General features: G+C 45.4%; 1 protein-coding gene across 1 annotated transcript; it reads left to right on the top strand.

Moving 5' to 3' along the window:
* The first annotated feature begins 1793 nt into the window (after positions 1-1793).
* LOC113407247 (vesicle-associated membrane protein 4-like) lies at positions 1794-11951 on the top strand. Its single transcript, XM_026655529.2, has 4 exons — positions 1794-2515; positions 5623-5702; positions 6356-6407; positions 11872-11951. Exons 1-4 carry the CDS (start codon positions 2395-2397, stop codon positions 11898-11900), a joined length of 282 nt encoding a protein of 93 aa, XP_026511314.1. The 5' UTR covers positions 1794-2394; the 3' UTR covers positions 11901-11951.
* Positions 11952-12867: the final 916 nt, after the last annotated feature.

Consider the following 12867-nt stretch of genomic DNA (forward strand, 5'->3'; position numbering starts at 1 on the left):
GGATTCTATTTTTTGGCTCTGCCACTGGTCTTCTGGGTGACCATGGGCATGTCACTTCACCTCTCTGTGCCTCAGTTTCCCCATCTGCAAAGTGGTGATGATAATAACTCTTTTGTAAAATGTTTTTGAGCTCTACTGATGGAAAGCACTGTATACGTGCTAGCTAGGTGGTATCATTATTATTAGGCCTATTCCTGGCTCTGCGACTTGAGGCAAGTCACTTTTCTGAGTTTCTCCATCTGTGAAATGGGGAGGGATAATACTTTCCTATCCCATGGCCGTGTTTCAGGGATGAAATCATTGGTGGTAGGTGTTTTGAGATTCTCAGATTGTAGTTGCTAAGGAAGCGTGAATTATTAGCTATTGGAAATGTTCTTTGATATATCTTTTGCCATAGGGAAAGCATTGGACCTTTTCCATTAGTACATGACACGTATATCCAAGAATATGTGGGAATGGCTAGAGTTTTTCTCCTTCTCATGTTTACATCAGCTTTTCAAACTATGCAGATTCAGTATACGCAAGGCATTTGATATATATTCAATCCATGCATTTTATGAGTTGAAGAAACTGAACAAAATAATCTTACCAGAGTAAGAGCCTAGAACCTACTTGCATTGAAGAAAACGGTGGTTTTGTCCAATGCTTAGCTTTTACTGCCTCAGAGACAACTGTTCTTGCCATTGTCCCATGAGGCCAGTACATTTCATATGACTTCTTCACACAGCGCACAATCAACCTGTGGAACTCCTTGCCTGAGGAGGTTGTGAAGGCTAGGACTATAACAGGGTTTAAAAGAGAACTAGATAAATTCATGGAGTTTAAGTCCATTAATGGCTATTAGCCAGGATGGGTAAGGAATGGTGTCCCTAGCCTCTGTTTGTCAGAGGGTGGAGATGGATGGCAGGAGAGAGATCACTTGATCATTACTTGTTAGGTTCACTCCCTCTGGGGCACCTGGCATTGGCCACTGTCGGTAGACAGGATACTGGTCTGGATGCACCTTTGGTCTGACCTAGTATAGCCGTTCTTATTATATTGCAGGTGCCCTAAGCTGTTTCTGATTTCCATCTCCAGTAAAGACAAACGTGCATTATCTCCAAAATGTAGTCAAGTACTTTTGTTATATGTGGCTTTTGAGTGTTATTTTATGGCATTGTCCGTTAACTTCTGAATTTGCAGTAGCCTTAGGGATTTGAACCTGGTTACTGTGCAGCAAAATAACTACCTGTATTGTTGACTAACCTCTGATATGGAATTCAGAAGCTGGGATATGATAGTTCATCTTAATTTACTTCATCTGTTCCTTTGAAATTTGTTTGAACACATTTTGGGCAAATGCAACTTATTCTTCAAATACAGTTGCAGACTTCCTTGGGGAAACACCCTCCTGATGCTTTCATCCCCAGGCTATTTAACAACCCTGTGTTGAGGTTTAGCACTCCAGAAAGGACATAGTGACTGAGATGTATAAAACAAAAGAAACGTACTACTCTGCAACAAAAGAGCCTCCATTCCAAGCTCTCCGCATCTTTGACAAGATCTTTAAAAGGCCACACTTAACTAACAGATGTCCTCAGTCCCTGCCAAATCACAGCATCCCAACAATAGCAAAGATAGAAGAGATTTAATTAATTCTCCCAACATTGTTTGAAAAAGTGACTCTGGTATTGAGAATGCTTTCAGATCTTCCATTTCATTGCTCTCCTTTTGATAGGAAGACAAAGGCAGATGGACACTCAACTCACACTGACTTTCAGTGAGCTGGGTACATAGTTCCGTAAACCCCTTTTTAAAAATCCCAATCTAAGAGACTGAGCCACTTCCATACCCCTCTGCAGTGTGGAGTGAGTCCTGAAGGAGACCTGGAGGTTAATGCAGGGAAACCAGAGCTAGGTTCTAGCTCAAACTCTTGACGTTGAGAGATCTGAAGCTGGATTAGAAAAGTCAAACAGCACAATATGGCAGGAACTGCAAGAGCAACAAAATGCTATTAAAACTCCTTCCTTTTCCTCGGAGAATAAAGTGCTAATATCCTTAGCCAGGAAAAATCACCCTTGAGTTCATGGACCAAGACTATTCCTCATCTATAAACATATTGCTCCAACTTTCCAGGCAGTTGGCCTGAGCGTGGGGTGAGGATGAGAAAGTGTTGCAGAGTAAATGACGCTATGGAGAGAACCCACCTATCTCCTGGAACAGCATCACACGCAGGGTTAATCCTGCCCACCACAGACTTTCTCAAATGTCGCAATGACCTTTCCGCTATTGGGTCTGTCTGTATCATTGGTGAACTGCTGCTCATTCTTTCAGTGCAAACAGCTTTCACCGAAGCACCGGTAATGGAATATAGAGTCCATAACACCTGCTACTGTTAGGCCTGTGTGATTTCTAATGGCTTTACTTTCCTCTAGTGTCCAGAACCAGGTGGATGAAGTCATTGACGTCATGCAGGAGAACATCACCAAGGTGATTGAAAGAGGAGAGAGACTGGATGACTTACAGGATAAATCAGGTGGGAATACTTAATAATATTCTAGAACTCTCTTCCTGCCTCCCCTCCCTCACGTTGAGTCCTGGGGAACAGCATGCTCCTCTAGGCAGCTTTAAAACACCACTGTGAGTAACCTTAGTGAAGGGATTGAAAGTCCTCTTCTTTCCCCTGGTGACTGTGGCTATTTTGCTGTACACCTCATCCCTCTCTGCCGGGCAATGGTGTTAGATTGATTCCATTTCATGACAGCAGATTCTGGAAATCAGAGCGAGACGATGACCTGCTAAAGCACATTTTCTCATGGGCCCAGGGCATGATTGTTTCCTACAATATCCTAATCTGGACAAACCTCTATTTGAAGTGTCTCCATGGATACACCACTTCCATTGGGAGGCTGTTTCCAGCCTGAGACTGCCAATCTTACTGTCTGTTTGTTGGGAAGCCAAGTGTCCCCTTTTCCACTTTCATCCCTGTACTTCCTTGAGCCTCCTTAAACATTTTCTTTCCCTTGGTGCTTATAACTTGCAGCGTATCATTTTCCTCCCCCGACTTCATCTCTTTACAGCCCAGGAAGAGTTCTCTAAATATTCCTCGTCCATCGCTCCTTCCATCCCCTCACTTGGGGTAGTTGCTCTTTATGTTCCCTCCACTTGTTACTCCTGAGGGGATTTTACGCCAAAAGATAAACAATTCTGTGCACAATGTTTTAAAATTCTGCAAATTTTATTTGTCAAATAAATGTGGAGGCTCCAGCATGGCATTGTGGAGCACAGGCCATTGGCTGCACAGAGGTGGAAGATCACTCTGCAGCTCCCCCCGGGACACGGACTCAGCAGTGAGGCTGCTCCTGACCCTGAAACAGCGCAAGGACTGGGCCTGCCCCAGAAATACCCCAGGGCCCTGCCCATCTGTGCCAGGTGCACTAGGTGTGGGCAGGCAGGCTCCAAGTGTGGAGGGGCTTAGTGTGGGGGGGATCCAGGTGTAGGGTGAGAGTTCTGTGTGGGGAAGCTCAATGGGGGATCTGGGTGTGGGGGGGGATCTGGATCTGGAGGTTTGTTGGGGGGTTCTGGGTACAATGGTAATGGGATTCTGCAAGGGGGTCCAGGTGAAGGTGGTTGGGGCTCAGCAGGGGTGTGTGTGTGTGTGTGTGTGTGAGAGAGAGAGAGAGCTCGGCAGGGGGGTCTGGGTGTGGGGAGTTCCGTGGGGGGGTCCAGATGCTGAGGGAGTGGGGCTCAGTGGGGTGGGGATCCAAGTGCAGCTGGTTGGGGCTCAGTGGAGTGGGGGTGCAGGTGACTCATCAGGGTGGTCCAGGTGCAGGGGGAGTGGGGCTCAGCAGGTGGGATTCTGGGGGCCTGAGGCTCGGTGGGAGGGTCTGGGTATGAGGGGGTCTGGATGCAGGGGGTTGGGCGGATGGGGGAGCAGTTCCCCGTACAGTGATCCCTCCCCCTGTAGCTGAGGAGTGATGGGTGCAGGAAGCGGGGGAGAGGGGGAGGCGAGGGAGTTTGCAGACCTTCCTGCAGCCTGGGGAGAAATCTGGGGGTGGGTCTGACCCAGCCCTGGATGCCGTGCAGGGAAAGAGAAAGTCCTGTCCTCCCCCACCCAGCCAGGACTAGCAGCTGAGCCTGGCGCAGGGTAGGAGCCACCAGCTAGGCCTTCCCCAGTCCCGCCCCCTGCCCCACAGTGATTTACCTCTCTGCTGGCTGTCCTGGGCACCCAAAACATACTCCGGGGGAGGGTCACATGACCGCTGTTGTGTCTTCCCTTTGCTTACCCATCAGAAAGTCATTTTTCTGCTGGGGAACAAAGAAATCTGTGGGGGACATGAATTCTGCACATGCACAGTGGCGCAGAATTCTCCCAGGAGTAAAGACTTGGCAGCCTGCTGGTATTCAGCCTGTGTGCTGTGCTCCATATGCGATCTCACCAGAGTCCTATATAAAACACTGTTATCAACTTGGGTCATGACTTGGGACCAGATTTACTAAGATATTTAGGTGCCTAAAGATGCAGCAAGGTGCCTAAATACCTTTGTAAATCTGCCCTTGATACCTCTGCATTGACTTTCATTGCCCTTAAATTGGAACTGTAAGTTCTTGTTTACCGGCTCTCTGCCCCTACCCTTTCTCTGGGGAGGCAGGAGTCTTGAAAGAGATCCTCCCTCCCCCGAATAGCTGCATTTCAGATTAGTATTCCCTCGATGTATTGGCTTTGCATTTTGCCAGCTTAAATTTCATTTTATTTGCTGTCTAGATGTTTAACCTCTGTAGGTCCCTTTGTATAGTTTTTCTGACCTTGCTGATGTTTGCAACACCTCCCCAGTTAGTATCATTCCCAGCTAGGGGTAAGTCTCCATCATGTCATGGCTGTTCTCTTCACATACCTTCTAGATTTCTATACCCCTCATCTGTTGCTGGCTTGAGCTGGTCACTTGCAGCAGCATTTTGCTTTTTTTTTTAGTAGTCCTACTGGATATTTCAACTTAAATTTAATTCTCCCTCTTTCAGCCTATTGTGTTTTTAACCTGAAGGGTCCACTTATAAAAGTCTTGACTTTATATGCTATAATGTATTTGGGACCCTTACAAGTTACCGTGGAACCTCACTCATTCTTGTTCTGCTATTCTGCAGAGCTGAAAATTCTCATTACTGTAAATGCTTGGGAATTTCACTTTGTGTTTCAGGAGAAAGGCTTAATTGCAGAACACTACAATCAAGTCTTGTAATGCTGATTTCCATGACTTTTATAGTTTCTAGTATACTTATGGTGTTGCCACAATTAAACTACTCTTATGCAAACTGACAAAGACCATTTTTTTTCTTGTCTGTTCACTTACAATTTGTAAAATGCATTCACCATTTATAATCGGTCTCCTAGTCATTAGTTTGTGTTGGCAAAGTTCTACTGTGTTGCTAGTGAATTTCAGCATGTTGATGAAACACAGCATGCTGAATTTCAATATAATTATGCAGAAGCACTTGGCAATTGTGTATATTCCCTGGTTTCCTAGTTTATGGTTTAAGAATAAGTGAATTTGCAGAACCGGAGGCCTTTTTTTCTGGTGTGTTTGTGCTTCTAGATGTGCCCATGCTGCTATGCCTTTAATTCTTTTCTCTCTCCATGTGATGCAGAAAGTTTATCAGACAATGCAACAGCGTTCAGCAACCGATCCAAACAGCTTCGAAGACAGATGTGGTGGCGAGGGTGCAAGGTGAGTAAATGGAGAGGGGAAGGAGTGGATTTCTTAATGCACGTTCTTAAAATTTGGTCCTATTAAGAGTAACGTGAGAAGATTGCCAGAATCTGAGATTTGTATCTAACTTGTATGAAAATGGGGCATATTGCAGCCACTCTTATCTTGAATCCAGAGCTGAGGCCAGCAGAGACCATGAGTACCAGCATGCATTGCTCTGTCAGGATACTGTTACTTGGGAGAGTCTTACTTTAGGTACCTAGGCTTGAAAATTTTTGGCCTCGGCGTTTGAGGTATCAGGGGACATTTTTCTAGTGCTGATAGATGTTGTATATGATCACATCTATACACACTCTTGTGTTGATATATTGGGGTGTTTTTTTCCAAATCAGGTATGCAGCTTACCCCAAACTCCCCTCTATTTTCTGCTTTCTAAAACAAGAGACACCAGAGAGCTGGTTTAGGAATTGGTGTCAGCTAAAGCGATTTGTTTGAAATACACTCCCTTCCATCTGGTCTGTGGAGTGGCATCAACAGTATTCTGGGATAGGGGAACAGATACCTTGTCCTGGATCTAAACAGGGAGGTGACTCATTTAATTTAGAACAAGCCAAACATGTGGTCTCATGTCAGGAAGGTAATTCCTCCCTTTCTTTGCGCTCTTCTTGCAGATGAAGGCCCTTGTAGCTTTGGTTGCTGTCATCCTCTTGCTAGTGATCATCAGTAAGTATTGACAACCCTTCCCTGCATGGTTGGTGGTTTTATTTTTACATTGAAACATTTTGTTTGCTGTAAATAATGTTAAAATTGACACTTAGAACTTCCTTGCTATCCACATGTGACCTGATCAGTAGCACTTGAGCAGAAATTGCCAGTGACCCCAAGTCTTGCTCCTTAGGGATGTTCAGTCACATGCAGCCAATATTTTAACCAAGGGCTCCCCTTGCCTGTGCTGAACCCCTGCCATGCTGGGATTACAGGCATGTGTGTGGGAAATTTCTTCTTGTTTAAACAAAGACCTTCTAATAACCATTACCAAGGCAGGAGATGGAGTTGCACTTTCTCAACAAAAGAGATACCCTATTCCTGGAAACTCAGCACGTAGCACCGTGATCAGCTTGCAAAGTCTGAAGGGAGATGGACTGAAGACCCAAAGGGTCTGAGGTACCTTCTCTCAGAAAATGTTTGAAAATACCTGTAATCTATGGCAATTTGTCTATTCTGAGACAAAGCTCCCTTCAAAAGGGGCTTGTATAATAATCTCTGTCAGGCAGTGTGGGCCAGTGGCTTGAGTATACGCTTGGGACTCAGAGCTGGGTTCTATTCCAAACCTTGTCACCAGCCTTGCTGTGTGACCTTGGGCAAGTAACTTCCCTCTCCGTGCCTTTGTTTCCCCTCCCACTCTTAGCCTGTCGTGTCTATTTAGAGTGTAAACTCCCTGTCCTGTGTGTTTTCTATAGCACCTAGTGCAATGGGAGCTCTAGGCACTACAGTGACATAAACAATAACCAGAGAGAGCGCTGCTCTGAGGCAGAGAAGTCATTCCACCCTTCCTTTGAGATGGATGGCCGAGTTTTAACAAGGGACCCCAGGAGGCCAGCACAACAGCAAGGCCCTTCCTTGCTGCTGATCTTGGGAGAAAATTCTCCCATCCATGTAGGAGCAGTGGTACAGGTGTAGCTTTATGCAAGGCCCTGCCTTGGTAGTAAGCAAAAACCTAATATCCTTAGGGACTATCTCATCCGGCTGAAATGCAGTCAGGAAGTGAAAGAGTTAGAGCCAACAGCTGGAATGGTAGCGACTGGAGTGACATTGATGGACAATCCCATCAGGTTTGGTTTGGGGAGTTGGAAATGGATTCAGTTTGCATCCTGCGCAAATGCTACAGGGACAAGACCCTGTACCATTTTCATCCATTTGAACAAGGAAATATATTTTTACTTGCGGTCCCTTGGTTGACTAAGGAAATCTGGTTCTTCTGCAAGTACTGTCTGTGTGGGTACTACACTTGAGGTGCACATGCACCTCCCTAGTCCTGGATCAGAGGTTTTCTGTTAGCAGTGTCCGTTTGGCCCACACATGCACTCTATACAACTTTGTGCTGCATGCCAAGGGTATATAGGGCTGCGCGGGGGCACCACTCTGGCTGCCTTGGCCTGACAAAGAACCCTAGCATATCCACCTCATGCCCGTCTCAGCGTGTTTTGAAGTTGTTTAGTTAATGTAGTGTTCCTAGTTAGGGTTAGTTGCTGTTAGTACAGAATTAGTTAGACAGCTGTGAGAGGTTTCAGTTTTTCCTCTCTTATTTTTTCTGGGGAACTTATTTGGCCTGGCTGGGGGCATGCCTGGCTCACCAGGTTTCAAACACTGCCTCTCTTGTCAGTAGGCTATCCCGATCAGCGACAGCCTCTCTAAATGTATCTGTTGCTTGGGAGAATCCCACATCTCCCAAAGGTGTAACTGTCACCTGGCTCTAAAATCTAAAGCTCAGAAGAATGGGGAACCAAACTGAAGCTGCTACTGGTGGAGTGCTCCCTTTGACTCACTTCCAAGTCAGGTCTGGAGACATCTGCCCCGTACATCTGTCTCCAGACAGATCCAGTGCCCCTTTGACTTCAACTAATGGCTTGTCTAAGAGGGGGAAGATCTCAGGGGATTCAGGGAAGGCTCTGAAGAGGAAGGAGCTTGGTCTCCCACCAAACAGCCAGCTCCCAAGAAGTCCTGATCTTGTGCTAGGTCTACAGTGTCGGAGGTCTTGACTCTCGACTCAGTACCATGGAGGTGAAAGATTCCTCCTGTGGTACTAGTGGAGCAGGGACATTCCAGATCACTTCAGAGAAACACGGCACCGGCAAGGCCCCAGTATCGTCTGCCTCCAGATCGGCACTGTCTATTTCAAACTTGCCAGCACTGCATTCCCATTTGGCTCTGTTGGTACTGACAAAATCAAAGTACACATCTTCAGCCCTGGTGCCTACATGCTACAAACCTACAGTACTGCCCAAGCCAACTGCTGCATCAGCACTGACCCACTCAGTACCGCAGGAATTCCATTACTTCAGCAACATGTCAGTGTTAGACGAACCAGAGTCCCTGCTGCTTATGGGTTCCAAATGACTCTCGGTACCAAGATGCCAGTCTCTGGATGATGAGTGCTTCCTGGTACCGCAGGATTCTCTACCCTTTTCTACTGGGCCCACTGGAGGATGTTGCAGAGGATGAAGGAGACATTCAGTCTTCTCCTTATCAGTGCAGGAGTCTCCATTACTGGAACCCATACTTTGACAAAGCCCCTTGCCCATGTCTGGGATGGTGGGATCAGTCCTGGGTACCAACCCTTCTCCCATATGGGCCTCCCTACTGGCCATACTGGGATCCTTGGGCAGTGTATCAGCAGCAATTTGCCAGATCTCTGGCTCCACCACACCAGAAAACTAGAGTCCCACAGCCTCCTCCACCAAACCCCCAACACAAGGAGGCCTTTGATGACAAGAGGCTAGGGCGAACAAAAAGACTACCACTCAGGCCCCTATTTTCTTTGTCTCCTGTTGAGACAGACGTGCCTCCACCATCGATGACTGACGCTGTTAGTCGATTCCAGAACCTTGTGAAGAGGGTGGTGGACACCCTCTAGATACCTCTCAAGGAAGTTACACTCACATCACAAGCTCCTGGAAGTTCTGCAGTTGGCAACACTCACTTGGGTTGCGCTACCCATTAATGAAGCATTCCTGGATCCAGCAAATGTGTGGCAAACTCCTGCCACCATACTGCCAACTTGTAAGGGGGCGGTTAAAAAATAAAATGTTTCCCGAAGGACTGGGAATTTTTGTTTTCCAACCCCCACCTAATTCCCTGGTGGACGATGCTTGTAAACAAGCATGTCTCCTAGATGGTTCATGGGATTAGAATTCACCTGCTGAACAGGAATACACATATTACTAATTATAAGAGCATAAGAATGGCCATACTGGATCAGACCAATGGCCCATCTAGCTCTGTATCCTGTCTTCTGACAGTGACCAATGCCAGGTGCTTCCCGCTGAACAGGGCAATTTATTGAGTGATCCATTTCCTGTCGTCCAGTCTCAGCTTCTGGCAGTTGGAGGTTTAGGGACACCCAGAACATGAGGTTGCGTCCCTGACCATCTTGGCTAATAACCACTGATGGACCTATGCTCCAGGAACTTACCTAAATCTTTTTGAATCCAGTTATACTTTTGGCCTTTACAACATCCCCTGGCAGTGAATTCCAGAGGTTGACTGTGCATTGTGTGAAGAAGTACTTCTTTTTGTTTGTTTTAAACCTGCTGCCTATTAATTTCATTGGGTTCTGTGAAGGGGGTAAATAACACTTCCTTATTCATTTTCTCCATACCATTCATGATTTTGTAGACTTCTATGGTATCCTGAGTTGTCTCTTTTCTAAGATGAACGGTCCCAGTCTTTTTAATCTCTCCTTGTATGGAAGCTGTTCCACACCCCAAATCATTTTTGTTGCCCTTTTCTGTACTTTTTAAATTCTAATGTATCTTTTTTTTTTTTTTGAGATGGGGCAACCAGAACTGTATGTGGTATACAAGATTTGGGCATACCATGGATTTCTATAGTGGCATTATGATATTTTCTCTCTTATTATCTATCTCCCAATGGTTCCTAACATTCAGTTAGCTTTTTTGATTGTACTGTAGAAGTCTACTGTTTTTACTTCTGAACAGTAGAAGGGAGTCAACTCGAATTACTTACCTTCAGAAATAGAAGAAGTTTCAACCACTGGTGTCACCATCACTCCCCTTGTGCATTTCCACTGAATCGTCTCCACTGTCAACCATCTTGGATTATTTGCTGGATTTTAAAAATAGGGTTTATAATTTATCTCAAAGGTTCATCTCACTGCGATATCAGCATTTCATTCCCCACCAGAGGGGTTTCTATTTTTGCGCACCCTATGTCCTTCAGATTTATTAAAGGTCTAGGGAATCTTTATCCCTAGGTTAAGGATCCTACTGTGACTTGGGATCTCAATCTGGTACTCTGATACCTTATGGGACCTCCATTTGAACCTATGGCAACCTGCTCCTTGTTTCACTTATCTATGAAGATGGCCTTTATAATAGGTATTGCATCAGCCCGTAGGGTTGGAGAAACTGGAACCTTGATGGCAGACCCCGCATTTACAATATTTTTCAAAGGCAAGGTCTCCCTACAACCACACCCAAAGTTCTTACCTAAGGTGCTGTTAGATTTCCATCTTAACCAGTCTATTCATCAACTGGTACCTTTTCCTAACCCACATAAATCTGAGCGGGGGACTTCCCTTCATACAGTAGATGTACTATGAGCATTGGCCTCTTATCTGGATTGAACCAAGCAACTTTGGAAATCACCTATACTTGTCTTCATTGCAGAAAGATCAAAGGGGTCCAAGATCTCTTTACAGAGACTTTCAAGATGATCTCTGGGTGTATTACCGCTTGCTATGATATAGCTTGTGTTTTGCCACGCCAAAGGATAATACTACCATATCACAAGCAACTTCCACAGCATTACTCAGAAACATTCCTGTGTCTGAGATATGCAGAGCTGCTAAGTGGACCCTAGTGCATGCCTCTTCTGAACACTATGCCTTGGTCCATGTCATCAGATCTGATGCAGTGCTTGGTTCTGCTGTACCGTCTTCAGTCTTGGACTGGATTCTGAAGCCCCCTGCTCCTGGTGAGGATACTGCTCGGGAGCCACCTAATGGAGCACCCATTGGGACACCACTTGAAGATAAAAAGGTTAATCACCTTGTGCATTAACAGTGGTTTTTGGAAACGTTTCCCTATCGGTGCTCCATTCCTGCCCTCCTTCCTCCCCGTTTTTGTTGGTCGTTCGGATACAGAAGGAAATGAGGGTAGTTCGCCCGTGCAGCCCTATACACGCTCAGAGCGTGGCACAAGGTTGTATAGAGTGCATATGTGGACTGAACAGACATTGTTAACAGAAAATCTCTGATCAAGGGCTTGCAAGGCGCATGCACACCAGAAATGGAGCACCCATAGGTGGACATATCTCGAAGAACCACAGTCACTGCACAAGGCGAGTAACCTTTTCTTTTTCTCTTCTGCAGCTCTGATACTGATCGATACTAGGTTTGTATATGTATGGTTTTAAAGACTTGTTTTGTTTTTTACCTCTCTTACAGTACCTATCATCCTGAAATACCACACTTGACTTGATGGCTGGAGACTTCTGTGGAAGCGGCTCTGGGATGATAAAAGCTGCTGTGTAATTTAAATGAAACATATGTATATAGCTGAGGTGATTTTTTTCAAGATGATGAAAGAGGCCAGTAGCCAGTTCTAACTAGGGCATTCTGAGAACTGCCAAATGACCCTTTTTCATATACATTGATTTATAACAAGGTTGAATGTCCAAACCCTATTTTTTGCTATATTCCAGGAATCCCAGTTTGGAACTAGCTACTTGCTAATACATTTTATTTGTATATATAGTTAAGTAGTAATGAGGTTATTTATAATTTAAACACAGTTTCCTACTGCCAGCTGCCGAAGGTAGGAACTCAGTTGTTTCATGCAAGTGAAGGAGGAGGAAAGTAGCATTATGTTAAAGGGAATCTAACCATTCTGTGAATAATTGCAAGGATGTCACTGTCTCATGTTTTTTTTTAAAAAAAATTAGGTTCTACAAACCAAGAGACTTTCTGTACTGTCATGGAGATGTGCAAGCTAAGTGTTTTCAGTATTGCTGCTTACAGCTGTGACTAAAGACATTCCACTAAACCTATTTTTGACTGTAAGTGTGGAACTCCTGGTGAATCTTTTGTGGCTTTCGGGGGGGGGGGGGGGGGGGTGCATTTTCTGATTTGCAGAATGCCAGAGCGTGACAGGAGGCAGGAGAATATTTGAAAAACATGCTGGTTTCCTGTCTGTAGTGGGGGGGGTCTAAGTACTGAAAGTGCTCATCATAGGTTATCAGGAATCCACAGGAGATCAGCTTTCCGCTGTCTTATTACACCAAAGCTAGATCGATGATTTTTAAATATGATCAGTTTGATGCCCTGATGACTGAAGAACTGCATTAGAAGTGTGCCTGCATTTGTGTTACTTTTAACTTGACTGAAGGAACACATCCTCCTCTTGGGAACATAGGCGTGGGAACTAAAGATGCGGGGGGAGGG

Source organism: Terrapene carolina, unplaced genomic scaffold, assembly GCF_002925995.2.
Source record: "Terrapene carolina triunguis isolate 2854851 unplaced genomic scaffold, T_m_triunguis-2.0 Scaffold210, whole genome shotgun sequence".
NCBI classification, from domain to species: domain Eukaryota; kingdom Metazoa; phylum Chordata; order Testudines; family Emydidae; genus Terrapene; species Terrapene triunguis.